At 39.7% G+C, this 16,350-nt stretch overlaps 1 protein-coding gene across 1 annotated transcript in view; it reads left to right on the plus strand.

The window, feature by feature from the left end:
* LOC308694846 (uncharacterized protein C14orf132) overlaps positions 1-14,576 on the plus strand; it is a 30,098-nt gene extending 15,522 nt beyond the window's left edge. Inside the window, exons 2-3 of the mRNA XM_081372611.1 lie at positions 11,103-13,300; positions 14,385-14,576. Coding sequence (XP_081228737.1) covers positions 11,103-11,312 — 210 coding nt within the window. The 3' untranslated portion in view covers positions 11,313-13,300; positions 14,385-14,576. The remainder of the gene's footprint in view (positions 1-11,102; positions 13,301-14,384) is intronic.
* Positions 14,577-16,350: the final 1,774 nt, after the last annotated feature.

Below are 16,350 nucleotides of genomic sequence, written 5' to 3' on the forward strand. Positions count from 1 at the left end.
CAGGGTCGTTTGCACCGTCGCTTGCCTCCTGGTTTGGCAGCGGCCTGGACGGGCGGGGTCGGCTTCCTACGGCTTGCTCCGCGCTGAGGCCTGGATGGTTGCTGCTGCTGCTGGGGCTCAGCGGGAGCGGAGGACGCCGCAGAAGGCCGACCTCGGCGACGAGTAGACGGAGGGTCTGCGGCCGGCGGACGGGTGGGAGCAGCAGCGGTCCGCCGGGGCAGGATGTGCCGGATGGCCTCCGTCTGCTTCTGTGCGGCCGAGAACTGTTGGGCAAAGCTCTCGACCGCGTCGCCGAACAACCCAACCTGGGAAAGAGGGGCATCCAGGAACCGATATTTATCGGTGTCCCTCATATCCGCCAGGTTGAGCCAAAGGTGGCGCTCCTGGACCACCAAGGTGGACATCGCCTGACCGACAGAACGTGCGGTTTCCTTCGTCGCCCGGAGGGCGAGGTCGGTTGCCACACGGAGCTCCCGGAGGAGCTCTGGGTCAGAACCACCCTCGTTCATGTCCATGAGCGCCTGGGCCTGGTGGACCTGCAAGAGCGCCATGGCATGGAGGGCGGAAGCAGCCTGTCCACAGGCCTTGTAAGCCCTCGCCGTTAGACCGGACGAAAACTTACAGGCCTTGGACGGGAGGCGTGGATTACCCTGCCAAGAGGAAGCGGACGCCGGACACAGCTGCATCGCGACGGCCCGCTCCACCGGGGGGATATCCACATACCCCTTAGCTGCCCCGCCGTCGAGGGTGGCGAGGGGTGAGGAGCCACTAGAACGGCTTCGGGCACTATACGGTGCCTTCCACGTCCTAGAAAGCTCCTCATGCACTTCCGGAAAGAAAGGTACCGGGGCGGCGCACTGAGAACCAGCACGGCCCGCCCCGAGAAACCAATCGTCCAACCGAGAAGGTTCGGGACGTGGTGGAGGATTCCACGCAAGCCCGACCTTCTCGGCGGCCCGGGAAAGCATAGCAGTCCATTCTGGATCCGGCTCGGACAACGCTACACACCCCGAGGGGGGCAACGCAGCCGAGTCGTCATTTCCAGAGGACAGCTCCCCCTCCGATGCTGCGATCGACATCTGGTCATCAGCCGGAGCCCCAAAGGAAACGGTTGGCCGTTCCGGAGAAGGACCAAGACGTTCACTAAGGAGCCCCAATGGCGACAGCGCTTGTGAGGCGTGAGGGGCCCGCGGAGGATGACTCGACGGGGAAGCCCTCACGGTAATCCTCAGATCACCCTGGTCATGCACCGAAGTAGGTCTATTCTGCGGGGCAGAATAGACACTAGATCGGGGCATAGGCGAGGGGACTGCACCTCCCTTGAGGTAAGCGAGTCTCGATCTAAGCGCTGCGATAGTCATATTCCCGCAATGGGAACATGAACTATCCACAAAAGCTGGCTCAGCGTGTTGAATGCCCAAACACGAGAGGCAACTGCTGTGGCCATCTGCTGGCGCCAGGGAACGACGGCATCCAGAAACGCACAAGCGGAATGACATCTTGAAAAAGACGCAGGGTCACGCTTGTGTTGCTCTTTTAGTAAAAATAAAAAAGGTTGAAAAAATACTCTCTCAGTGCTGAGGCACCCAGGGGTAGCCGCGGTGTGAATAAACACACAAGGAAACGCCCACCGAACCGACACACACACACACAAACACAGAACAATAGTGCTGTGAAAACAGCAGTTTGTGAGCTGCAATGCTCGCGGCCACCGCTGATCGCGCCGTCACACCAACACTGTAGGCAGAGAGTAGATCTCTTTGAAGTCTTCAAGGGCTGAATCTCTTTGTAGACAGAAGTCTCACGAAAGCTCGGCTCCGAAGTGAAAGACAATGTGTGCGTGCGCCCGCTTCCTGTTTATACCCGCGCGGCGGGGCGGGGCGCGTGACGCGATTCACGCACGCCAACGTTCATTGGCTCGTTCTGTAGACACTCGAAGTTGATAGGGCTCCCTGAAGTGATCCCAATTACGTCGTCACGTCAACGTTACGTCGAACGTGAGCGACTGAAAGGGAACTATGAATTGTCTGCTGAATATCCTTAGCTATATCACAAGAGTTTCTTCAGGGTTTTCGACCAAGTAGAACAGGATTTAAGATTATTAAGAAGATCTGTTCGAAACTGAAAAGAAATGTTACTGAAAGTGAGAGTTTCCTACTCAACGGTTGTCACAGACATAAAAGAGGAAAGTGTGAGAACAACGCATTTCATTTCACGATGCTATTACTCATTTTCATGTCCTCACAAACCTGTATGACTTAAGAACATAAATGATGACAGAATTAGCATTTTTGGGTGAATTATCTAGAGTTTAATGATGTTGTGCACCAGTCAAATGTCTGGGCAGCACAAGATCTGCATGATTTACTCAAGGCTAATATTTTCTGTAATGTGAATGTCAGAACAGCTGAAGACGGATTGATTTTTCATGTTTTGCTTATTCCCTCTTGCAGTCTGAGTGCATTGTGGTCTTAATGGAAATACTCTGGTTGTGCCATAGAAAGATGGATGACATTTGATGAGCTTCTCAGGAGATCTGAGTTAATAAACAGATAAAGGGTTGCAGAAAAATGATTCATCTCAATAAATAAATAAATTGATACTTTTTGTGGAGTGCATCAGTATTTTTATAGTTTTCGCAGATCTGCGTGAACAGGGATCATTTTGACAACCCAGTCGTTGGCAAAACTTTTCCATTTTTAGTAAATCGTTGTGTAAAAGGTTAAGATGGAAAAACTTAAAAACTCAAACGGGAATAAAAAATGTTGCCTTTGTAAATAAGTGAAATAATCTTAAATATATATCAATCAAAGCTAAATAGAAAAAAAAAACTGATACAAGAAAAATTTAACTAAAATTAAATTGAAAAAAAAGAAGAAGCTAATTCTAAATATTAACAAAAAATATATATTTTAAATACTAAAATAAACACTGATTTCATAGAAAAATGTTACATGTAAATCTGAGTTTTAAGAGATAAGGGAGGTCAGTGCTGATCATGACCAGATGTTCTCCATCATTATCCATGATCCTGGATTTGGCCGTTCTTCATGGTTTGCATGCTAAAGACCCAATCTGATAAATCATTTCAAAGGCTTTACGTTTAGATTGAAACACACACATTTGTATGCATTACTGATCACATCCAAGCGCTTGAACGTTCCCGGACACTCGAGAAAACAGGAGGACTGATGGAGTGATGAACAGCAGCAGAAATATTTGGAATATTTGGTATTGCCAGTATCTGAATAATATATGAATTGTCTGATTTGCTGAGAGAGTAGAAGCAGATCATTTCAGACCGACTCTAATCCTCCACAGCAAGATTACTCTCTCTCTCTCTAACACACACACACACACACACACACACGTGAATCCGGTTGAAGTGTGGTGTGACTGCTATAAAGACATTTATCCGTCAGTCATCTCTGGAGCAGAAAGCTAGAGGTACTCATTCAGTTTTCTCTTTATGTGTTTCTTTTCTTCTTCCCCTTCTACATCATTAAACATTTAATCGTCTTTTCTTCATCGTGCCTCTCAATCTTTCCATCCATCTAACATATTATACTGCCTAAATTGCTCTGATAGGAACAGGTTCATGAATTGTATATTTGCACAGTCGATCTCATGACCTTCCTGTGTTTGTCCATCAGTGTCTTGATGTGTGATTTAAAGCTGAATGGAAAATGTGGTTTGATGGTGATTAAGTTGTTTTATCCAGGTACATTTATTATTATAGCAGCTGTAAAAAAACGGATTCAGATTTAAGCAGCATGTTCCCAAATTAACATTTTATTATTTATTTACTTTCATAACTTTTGAGATTCACAGCTAACTGGGAAGTTATGTACTAACGTTCATCCAGTAACATTAATAGAACGTTTGTTAAATGTTTTCTGGTCTTTAATAATGTTCTCAAAACGTTAGCGCAAAAAACGTTATCTATACATCGTTCGTTTTACATTTTTTGTAGCATTTTTGAAATGTTAATGTGTTTTTGAATGTTTAGAGAACATTCCTGTAATGTTTGCAGAATGATACAAATTGAATATTTTCTTAACATCTTTTAAACGTTTAAAAACTGGATGTTTTGGAGAGTGTTCAGAAACAATGTTTCTATAACTAAATGGGAACGCTAGAACAAATTTGTTATGTATATGTTTTATGATATTTTTAAATATATATTATTTCTTTTAGAGCTCATACTTGTAAGTGAGGTCAGCATTGGTCAAGACAGCCCACATTAGTGAACATGAGCGTGGGTCACATGTGCCTGTTGACCTTTTAATATCCAAATGTGCCGACATGTGGCAGCGGGACGCCTGATTATGCACATGACTTCAGGAGCAAAATGTTCACAGTTGGTTCACCTCATTTGATTATAATGTCATTTTACCTAGTGCTTCGCACAAATGTTGGCCATTTTACTTTATATGTTTTGCTTTGTGCATCTTCAGTTTGGTTTGCAGTGGGCTGGAAATAATGAAGTCATTTCACTGGAAAGCTTCCTCAGCTTGAGTCCTGCGACGAGGTCAAAAATAAAGAACTTTGGAAGGCAACCAGTCTCATTTAAAAAGGCCTGATTATTTATTAAAGACATATTACAAGACTCATGCTGATTTTAAAGCAAACTGTGCAAAAATCGGTCATAAATTATTCTCATCAGTTGATTGTGGTCCTTTTCCTGTGAGTTTGAGCATTAGCTTTTGCCTATAAACAGAATTGTCTTTGATTTCAGAACTTTGTAACCTTTGTTGAAAAAAAAAAAAAAAAAGTTATATATATATATATATATATATATATACAGTATATACTATATATATATATATATATATATATATATATATACAGTATATACTGTATATATATGAAGAGTTCAGATGCAAAAGCCTCTAAGTGCCATCTGAAATTTTCTTCTAGAATGATCATTTTTATCAAGCTCGTATATTTAAGTTCAGTAATTTCACTCCAATGACAATTAATAGGTAATTTTCATTGCCATTTAAGTGAAATTACTGAACTTAAATATACGAGCTTGATAAAAATGATCATTCTAGAAGAAAATTTCAGATGGCACTTAGAGGCTTTTGCATCTGAACTCTTCATATTTATATATATATATATATATATATATATATATATATATATATATATATATATATATACAGTATATATATATATATATACAGTATATATATTCTTTTTAATGATATTTAATTTAAACTTATATTTCTGATTGCACCCAGCATTAGAGTTTGATTTGATCTGGTTTAGATATTTACTGTAAACTCCAGAGGCTTACAATAATGGACTGAATGGTTCAAATCCTATATTTCTTTTATGGCTTTGCTGTGAGAGCTGTGGGTTAATGACGTGTGTATTCCCGCTGGTGAACTCAGAGGGCAGCCAGTATATTTGTGAAGCATGACACAGAGTTTATATGACAGGCTTAAAGCATGGCTGTTCTTACTTTATACATGAGCATGCAGATATACTGTATCTGTCAGCTGCTACAATCTCTGCTGAACTAAAGCATGGATACATGCGAGGACGCCTCATTAGAGGACATCACTGCTTAACACTGCTGACATCCTTTAGTTGTAGCAAACACAAAACCTCAGAATAAAAAAAAAATTATATGTTTTTTTATTTTTTTTTATTGGTTATATGAATGTTAAAGGTACACTGTGTAGGTTTTTCTCCCATCTAGTGGTGAAATTGTATTTTGCATTCAAACGAATAGTGCTCTCTAGCGCCTCACTTTTTCAAATGCGTGTTGCAAGTACGGTAGCCGTTATGTACCAAGAAGCTATGACAGCATGTCTTCCAATAGCACTTCATCGAGTTTAACTATACATGTTCTAGAGCCCTGCATGGGCCTCAAATCTAGGCCTGAGCCCGGCCCTGTCCCGAGACGCTCAGGCCCTAGCCCGACCCGTGTCCGACAGCTCATCAGAATTATCAGCCCGAGCCCGTTTTTTTTTTTTTTTTCACAGCGGCAGCCTGCCCTATTTGCAGCCATTAAAATATGCCAGTTTTGTTAGTTATGTTTCTTTTCTTTTCATTTCTTTATTAAGTTAATTTAGACAAATGTTTGGAGCATTTAAAAAATAAATAAAAAATGACGACCAAGCAAGCCGAGCCAACTGCGAGTAAAACATGTATGTTTGATCAATTTTGCCTCTCAAATCAACGCTAATACTTTACTTGGCTACAATAAAATCCATAGATATAAAACACTTCAAGCATATCACACAGACAGTTAGTTTAATGTTTATTTATTAAACCACAGTGAGTACATTTTTTGAAATACTGAGGCAGGCTCAGGCTGCTCGCAACAGCGCTCGCAAACGAAATGAGCAATAGTCAATCTAAACAAATTAAATTAAATAAATCAAAAACAAACTTGCAGGTTATCTTACCTCAAAAATGCACCACAGAACATGGCCATTCTTTTTTCCAGTAGTTTCCAACAGTTAAACGAAAATAAAGTCCAATCAAACGAAAAGTTAGAACAGTCTCTTACAGAGCATCGTGGAGAAAAAGAAAAGCATCCACAGTGGAAGATTTTAACCCAGTCCTCTCTTCTATCACTCGCGATTTTTCTCTTAATATTCTCCATTATTTGCACATGAGGTGAATCGTGGGTTGCGCTGACGGGAAACCTTCTGTGTGCGTGCGTGCGTGCGTGAGACTGTCATGTCAATCATATGTCAGTGTAATTATAAGATTATGAAAGTTATGAGGTTATTAAATGTCTTTCTATGTGTGTTTTTCTATCGTCGACGTAAACTTCTCATATTTTTTTAATTAATGTCTAAAAATATAAAAAGAAGGATAACCCAAAAAAGGCCCGAGGCCCGGCCCGCATGTGAACTATGACGTGAAAATTGGCCCGAAGCCCGGCCCTAGGGGCGTAAAAAAGTCGGGGCCCGTCGGGCTCGGGCTGAAATGCAGGGCTTTACATGTTCTACTGTTATGCTGCCTATATAATGAATTACACAACCAAGCAATGAAAAAAGCTTGTAATTTACACCGTATCATTGACTTACCTGTCGAGAAGAAAGCAGGCAACTTCAGCGTCCCTTTCAAAGTCTTTCTCTTTCATTAGCTCTTTCCACCTGGGATATTCCCGATATTTACCCTTGTTTTTTTAATTCGCCGGTCACGTTTCCTTTTAAGTTACATTTTTTGCTTTTTTGGCGACGAGGATTCCTTGTCCTGTGGCTCGGCATAAGTATGATCCTGCATTATGAAGTACCGTGCAATGCAGCCTTTCAAATTTCCCAGGGCAGTGACAAGCGCCTCGCACTGATCTCCGTGTCCGTTCCAGCTGGTTTCAGTCACGTGACGCTGGCTCTGAACGAAAACACGTTGAGGTAGGCTAGTGCTTTTTGTCCCTCTCTGCTATTATAGTTTTTCAAAATGGCGGAACGAAATGGAAGCCTGCTTGGACCTACCCGTCCAATGTAAATAAAGATAAGAAATTCTTTGCTTACGAGGATATGTCAGATCATTGGCAGAGGTCATTTTACACCAATGAGGACATATTTATGAATAAAGACATTGATTTTAGATAATAAAATACTTCAAAAACTACACAGTGTACCTTTAAGGGGACTTTCCATTTGATCATTATAAAAAAAAACAGTATGGTAACATTTTTAAAGAACATTCAAAATTAACAAGTATGACATTTAAAAAAAAAATTATGACTAAAACTCAACAACTAAACTACTAACATCTAAAACTTTTCAGGAAAGCAAATGATGCAAAAATAATGTTTTTGTGCTAACATTTTGAGAATATCATTAAATACCAGATGACTTTGAACGAATGTTCTGTTAATGTTATTGGAAGAACGTTTGTTCATAACTTTGACAATGCTGTTAGCTGGAATATTCTATTGACTTGATTTGAACTTTGAATATCTTTGGCTCTTAATTTAATCATATCAAAACTTGAGTAGCAGTAATGAAGCGTATTCAGTAATCTTAATAAGATAATGAGAGAAAACCAAATATCACTTGAAATTAGTTTCAAAGTGACACATCATTAATTTGAATTAAGAGTAAGAGGGATTCTACATGTTCGCTCATGCTTTTATCCACAATGCAGCAGATTAACTTTCACACTAACTGTGTGAGTTCTTCTCCAACCTTCAAACAGCTGCTATCAGGTCAGAACAAGAGCGATGAGTGAGTCTGGATCTGATGAATGGAGCTAGAGCAGCAATGAGGTGATGAAGAGCAACAGAACATAATGACCGTCACTACCCAAATGCACCTGTACACCTCCCGACTGGTGACATCATACGCCAGATGGGAGCAATCAGAAAATTGCATGATAAATAGAGATGCTTTTTTAAACCAGATGCTACTATCACAGGACAGACACGTGAAGCGTGCATGTACTATAAAGCAAATCTCAAAATGCGTAATGTTATCGCTCTGCGATACATTTCAAGTTAAAAATGAAAGATAGTACATAAAGTTGGAATTATTTAACCCCCATTGCAAAATAGGTTTATTGGAAAAATGTAAACTTTCAGCTGTTTCCAATGAACAAATCAAACAAGAGTAATTGAAATGGCTCAACACAACAAATGTTTCAAGTGGTTTCTCCAAATTCAACTGAAAATGCAAATTTTAATGACTTCTGCAGTCTCAAAATTATTCAACTCCCTGAATAAAATCCCTCACAACACCACACATTAGCAAAACAGGTGATGTCTCAAGCACACCTGATGCAACTATTCAAGGGCTTCATTAGTTGCACCAGGTGTGCTTGAGCTAGAACACATGAAATATAGTCAAAAGTAGTCAAAAGAATGTTAGTCAAAGTCAAAAGAATGGTCCAAAAGGTTAAGAGAAGATATCATTGCCCTTCACAAACAAGGAACAGGAGACAATGTTCCTAGAGACACAGTTGGAAGCATAGTTTGCATGTTCAAAGTTAAAGGAACAGTGGTTTCACTACCTGGACGGGACAGAAAAAGGAAGCTACCAACGGCAGCAACCAGATTTCTGAGAAGGCAGGATCAGGAAAACCCTTGAGTGACTGCAGAAGACTTGCAGCAAGACTTGGTGGCAACAGGCACTGAGGTTTCAGCTTGCACAGTAAGGCACGTACTAAACTCCAAGACGTACACCACTACTGACCCAAAAGCTCAAGAAAGTGCTCAAAATCATGTAAATAAGCCACAGAAGTTTGGGGATTCTGTTCTGTGGAGCGATGAAACAAAACTGGAACTTTTCGGCCCTATGGATTAGTGGTATGTCTGGAGGAAGAAGAAAGCATATGCTGTAAAGAACACTGTCTACAGTTCAGCGTGATGGGGCTCGGGAATGCTCTGCGGCTGCTTTACGTCCTCTGGCACTGGAAACCTGCAGCGTGTGGAAAACTAGATGGATTCATTGAAGTATCAGGAAATCCTAGGAGAAAACATCATGCCATCAGTGAAGAAGCTGAAGCTTGGGCGTCATTGGACCTTCCAACAGGACAATGATCCCAAGCATACCTCAAATCCCACCAAGGCCTGGTTGCAGAAGTCGTCCTGGAAGAGTCTACAGTGGCCATCTCAGTCACCTGACTTGAAACCCATAGACAATCTCTGCTGCGATTTGAAGGCGGTGGTTGCAGCACGCAAACCCAAGAATATCATTGAACTGGAGGCCATTGCTCATGAGAAATGGGCTAAGATTCCTCAGAAACGCTGGCAGAAGCTGGTGTCTGGTTATACATCTCGTTTGCAGCAGCTCATAACAGCAAAAGGCTGCTCTACTAAGTGCTAAACATGTTTGTCGTGAAGGGGTTGAATCATTTTGAGACTGCAGAAGTCATTAAAAGTTGCATTTTCAGTTAAGTTTGGGGAAACCACTTGAAACATTTGTTGTGTTGAGCCATTTCAATTATTTTTGTTTGATATGTTCATTGCAAACAGCTGAAATTCTGTACATTTTGCCAATAAACCTGATTTGCAATGGGGGTTGAATAATTGCGAATACAACTGTAGCCTACATTACCTTCATGTTACCTAGCCTGTAGCCTTCATACATACAATATACGGGAGTAAAGCAATAAATACTATACAGCAAATCTCGGTATGTGATTGTTTATATCATACCAAAATGTAAACCATATTATTGCACAGCTCTCTATATAAATGTTGGATATATATTTATTTCATCCAACTTTTTGCATACAGTATACTCACAGAAAGCAATATGAACTCTATAGTAAATCCTAAAATGTAATTATATTATTGCTATTATCATGCTTTTCTGCATTGAAACAATGTGTACTGGGTAAAGAACTACACAAGTAACCTTGACTATCAAACAGGTCATAGCAGGAACAAGTTTTTGTTAACGCTATCCAAGACACTTCATAACTATTAAAGTCTGTATAAAATGCCGTTTGGCAACAATTTTATTTCCATTATCTGTCTTATTTTAATTTACTACTTTGAGAGTAGGACTTTATTTTATTTATTGGAATCTGATTGGATTGTGAATGTTTTTCTTCTTTTTTACTTTTTTTTTTTTACTTAACATTCACCATTAAATCATGCACCAGGAACGGGGCCCATTATGCCCATTATCCCCACCTTGTTTTCCCCATATTCTCCATTGTCGCAGCTCCTCTCTTCCCAGTCTGTCAGTAACGCTCTGTTTGGTTCCTGTCTCTATGAAGCCCCTCCTTCTGAAAAGCACACTGTGCTCTGATTGGTCGACTGGATCAGTGTGTTGTGATTGGTCGAGCGCTTCTAGTGTGTTTGGGGAAATGTCCCGCCCCTCACCATAACCACCCCTTTATTCTGCGTATGAATTATTTAAATGAGGAATATTGTGACGTTTGTTCCCGGAAGAAACTCAAGACTACAATGGAGGCGTTTCAGGGAGTTCAGAAACACTGACACTGATGTAGAGAAGGACTTTGCAGAGCTTTTTCATGCTCAAACAGCAACATTACACACTAAAGAAATTCTAAACATGGAAAACAGCACGATAGAAGCCCTAAAAAGATTAAACTGGGTCATTTTAGCATGTTATGTTGACTTTAGGACTGAGAATAATTTATTGCTCCATGTTTTCTCACAGCATTTTCCAGCCGTCAGCGGGGCCTTAATGGATACTCCACATAATGGCAACGCGTCCCTTCAGACTTCCACCTCTAACCTCAACGCCAAACCAGCCGAGCCGGTAAAGGAGGCCAAGTACTCCACCGACACCATCTGGCTGTGGGTGGCTGTCATTGCAACCGTTTCCAACATTGTGGTGGTAGCAGTGGTGTGCGCCTGTGCCTTTTAGACCCAGTAGTGTTCAAGAACACAGCCTGAACTCCTTATCCGTCACCCGTTTGCACCTTAGCACAGTATTTAGTATGCAAGCAAAAACCTTCTGTCTCCTTTCTCCAAAGATGCATTTGAGCGAACTTTAAGGCAGCTGAATGATCTTTTTTATTTTATTTTTATTTTAAATTAATGACAGCACTTATTCTTCAATAGATTTGTTTTGTTAGTTTTATTCATAAAATAGGTCGGCTACAGTTTGCTTGGTTATATAAGCCAGCGTTGCGTAACATCTGTCAACTGTCCAGTTGTTGATCAACATGATAAAGTAAATCCCTGGGACATGCATGGATGGGACTCGAATACGTGTGCATGTTTCTGAGGGTCGGTGCATGCTAACTTAGACAGATGGTGGTTGTCAGACGAGTCTATGCATTAACTGGCATTAGTTCACACTGCTTCTGTCATTTTGCCCATTCCTCTTTATTTCTACCTCTACCAATGGAGTCAACACTCTTTTGGCCCACAATCTAGGACTGATGTGAGCAATGTGATCGTACACCTGAAACTTGTCAGAAACACAAAAGGAAAACCTTTCCGTATTTAGTACATCATTGTCGTGAAAACGTCCCTTTAGACTCTTTGGTTGAAAGTGGCATTGAAATCAGTGTTTCCCTCCCATTTTTCAGAAAATGGCGTATTGATAGTCTCTGCACGTTAAGCTTGGATAGGATAAGCGTTTTAACAACAAAACACATCACATTTCGATCGTCTGTAAATTTTCTGTCCTCCTATAATACCAACCGATTCCCTGCGCAGAGCCACTCAAACCCACTTATTTAATTGTTTTAATGCAGTCTCTTTTGTTAAAAACATTAGCCCTGTCAGCTTCAATCCGAGTTCATAGTTTAGTGTGTGAGAATGTGTAAGATAATGTAAGTGCATGAATGATGCTGAATCTCATCTTCCATGAGTTACAGATACAGATATGCCACCTCATTAATTCAATCAGAGCTCATTTTTCAATACCCAGAAGTCTTTATTCTGGTCACACGGTTGCTAATGCTCTGCTGGATCTCTGAACTGAGACTTTTGCTCCAGCACGATTAATCAAACCGTGTTGGAGGAGGTTCAGGTTCAGAGGTTTAGCATGCAGTCGCTCTGTGTTATTTCGCCCGAGTCGAAGTTATGGGTGAGCTCATTTTAGGGCTTTAATTCAGAGATGATATAGATAGTGTTCTCTGACAGTCCTAACCCTTTATTGCACAATATTGTCTTTATATGTAGACATGTGTCAAAAAGTGACAGTAAAGACATTTAAAGTTACACAGGATTTTTACTTTCTATTCATCAAAGAAAACCAGTTTCCACCGAAATATGAAGCAGCACAACTGTTTTCAACATCGATCATAATAATAAATGTTTCTTCAGCGTCCGCATATTCATAACTGTTTGCTAAATGATTAAATGTAAATATTAGAATTATGCTGTAATTAGTAATGATGCTGAAAATTCAGCTTTGATCACTGGAATAAATTCTATTTTACAGTATATTCACTTAGAAAACAGATATTTGAAATTGTAATATTTCACAATATTACTGTTTTTACTGATCAGATCAATGCAGCTTTGGTGAGCAGAAGAGACGTCTTTAAAAAAAGCATTCAAAACTTTTGAAGTTATGTGTTGAAGCCAGTCTATACATCTTTACAGATATCCATCGCTCCGCTTTGCTCTGTGGTGAAGCCGGCTGAAGGGTTGAAACCCTCTGCCTGTGTTTTCCTTCAGGAGTTTGGGAACAGGGCTGTGGTGTTTTTCTGGCCATAGTTTGATCTCAGAAATGTGGCACAGCCTAAACACCATTAGTGTGCTTGAACCCGGGGTCAATGGAGACGCAGGCGTCCATCACACACTCAACTACACCGCAATGTGCCTTAGGGAACATAATGCTGCCCATCCGTGCGCTCCGGTGTGGACACAGTGGGAATGATTGGTCTCATTTTGGAGGTGAGTTTTCTTTAAATTCGCTGTAGTCAATTTTAAGCTTCATTTACAGCCGGCTCTTCTTCTGCATTGACCTCAGGCAGAACCAGACGGATTCTGCTTTCAGAGACATCAAGTGCGGCTTGGACTCTCAGCATGAGGATCACGTGCGGAGCATGTTACATTCATGTACGGACCAAAGGATGGATTTACATTTACATTTAGTCATTTAGCAGACGCTTTTGTCCAAAGCGACTTACAAATTAGGACTAAATGAAGCGAGTCATCTTGAAGAGGCAAAAACAATGCAAGAAGTGCTCAAAATACAAAGTGCAGGCATTGCTCAGAGTAGCATAAGCCAGACAAGGGAGGATTAAGGGAAAAGGAAAGGAACTTTTTTTTTTTAAGGATTATAATCTTATAAAGATATGCAACATTAATACACAGTTTGCTGGGATTCTGACTGGTCAATTGCATCACATAATGACACTGAAGACTGGAGTAATGATGCTGAACATTCAGCTTTGATCACAGGAATAAATTACACTTTACTATATATTCACACAGAGAACAGCTGTTTTAAATCTTAATAATATTTCACAATATTACTGTTATACTGTATTTCTGATTAAATAAATGCAGCCTTTGTGAGAGTAATAGCTTTCAAAAACTTGATTCCAAACTTTTGACCAATAGTGTATAATTGTGTAATAATGAATAATGATATTATTAAAAAAAAAAATCCATGCAATTTCATGTCCATTGAGAAGTAGCTGTGTAATAAGTGAGATAATGTACAGTCATTTGTCTGTATTTTGTGATAATTACCATGGAAATGATCTCTTGCATTTTTGCTTTCAACCATTGAACTGGCCTTGAATCCATTCTGCAATAAAGAAAAGATATCCACAGTTCAAAAACATGATTTTAAAGGGCAAGGCCGAGATGAGAGATCTGGAGTTCTCTGCATGCGTTTGTTGTTTGATTTTCGCCCATGATTCAAAACATCTTGACACTATTATTATGCATCATATATCCGAGGCTGTGTTTGCAAGGAGATGTCTGTGGTCTCTCCTGACCCTTTAACACGTCTCCTCTTGTCTTTCAGATTGAAAGGAACATGTTGCAGCCTAAAGGTTGCTTGTATTAAAGCATATTCTCACAATAATAAGATGCTTTGAGACACTTTGATGCAACGGCACAATGGGAACCTGCTTTAAAGACACTCAGAAGTGAAGGAGCTTGTTTGATTATCAAGTGAATTCCTGTTGGGGAAACAAAGCAGATTCATAATTTCAACATGCTCTGAATATCTGTAATTTTTTTTTTTTTTTTTTTTTTTTTTTTTTTTGCTTGTTTGTTTTACAGTTGAATACCAATATGCATATGTGGGTTAAACATTACTTTTGAGTTATTTGCATGTGTTGGAGACAGTTTGATTGAGAATCTCTTCCAAAGTGAGTAAAAAAACAATTTAAAAAAAGACAACTTTATATTTTTTTTAGGACTGTCATTGACACAAAATATAGTTTTAATAATAATAATATGCATCTAATAGTTGATTTTTTTTTTACATATATACATATGCATTTAGAAGTTAATAAAAATAAATGCATAGTAAATGAAATTGTATATGAATGGAGAAGATGCACTTTATTTTTGCTGGTCAGTAGAAGAGAGTGAGTTTCATTATGATTTTCATTCAAACATCAGCTGTTCACGCATTGCATATTCATTACTCCTTAATGGTATTGAAATTTGTGAATGAATGAGTAACACCGGACGATCTTTGTCATATACCTGATGCCAGCACAACAATACAGCATTGTTTCACATGCAAAAATCCAGTTAAAGTCATCACAGATTGCACTGTTAAATGTGTGAGAAGAACATGGAAAACGGGGGACAGTTGAGCTCATCTATCTTTATATAAATTACTAAAAAAACGTATTGAAAATTACTTCTGTCACCTTATAAACAATAGCCATGAAGTGTCAGAATGTGTCTCACTTTACCTGGATTCAAAGTGATCTGAACTGTCACCTCCTCTATCATTAGTTTTACCTTAACTAATAGTATTGTAGCGCATTATTATAGCACATGATGCACACTTTAAAAATCTTGATAATTGTACCCTTTTAATTCATGCCATTTTTGCTTGTATGATGATAAAACATAAAAGTGACAAATGTGATTTCCTTTTATGAATCCAGCCACTTCTGAATCCAGTGTTTTGATGTGAGTGATACTAGCATGTTGGCAAATATCTCTCCTCTGCTGTTATTTTTATGCAAGTATCATTGTCTATACTGTACATACAAAATGTGTAAAAAGAATGGATTCCTCCATGTATTTTCTTCCAATGTTCGTATAATACGTTATACTCACAGTACAGTACTTTTTTTCCATTTAATATTGGACACCACCAAACAAGCTTATTTATTTGTCATTTTTATTTTTGAACCTGTAGTAAAAGCTTAAAAAAAATATTTAAGGAAGTTTTATCAAGGCTGCTTTTGTCTTTTTTTACAGTATCTACAAGAACCAGTTTGTTTATTCGTATCAAGTGTCTAAATACTAAAAAGTGATGATGTTTTTCTATACATTTGAAACACACTGAGTAGTCTAGTGTTCGTTGGGAACAAATGCATACTGTGCTGTGTTTACTGCACCTTTGACCTGGAGTGACCTGTCTGTGTCCGTGTCTGGCTTTTCTGGTAGGCTTGACCATCTGCTACAAAATCGCTGCCTCTGCATATAATGGCCACGAAATCGTAATTACGCACTACAAACAAGCCAGAGATCACTGATAAGAAGCATTCAGTTATGCAACACTTGCTCTCTCTGTCACACAGTCTTTTTCCCTCTCACACATAGATGCATTCATTGCCCTCCAAAGAAGATCTAAGAAAAGCGAGACATTTCCATTTGCCCCAGAAGAAACTACAATGGTTTCGTCAGCAGGGATTAACCGGACCGTGCTGTGACCAGCCAAACCACTTTGTCCTCTCAAATTTGTCTTCTAATTTACCTACGACAGTTCGAGTAAAATGCTGGACCAGACCCGGTCATCT

Source organism: Scardinius erythrophthalmus (genome assembly GCF_964197995.2).
Source record: "Scardinius erythrophthalmus genome assembly, chromosome: 8".
Taxonomy (NCBI): Eukaryota; Metazoa; Chordata; class Actinopteri; order Cypriniformes; family Leuciscidae; genus Scardinius; species Scardinius erythrophthalmus.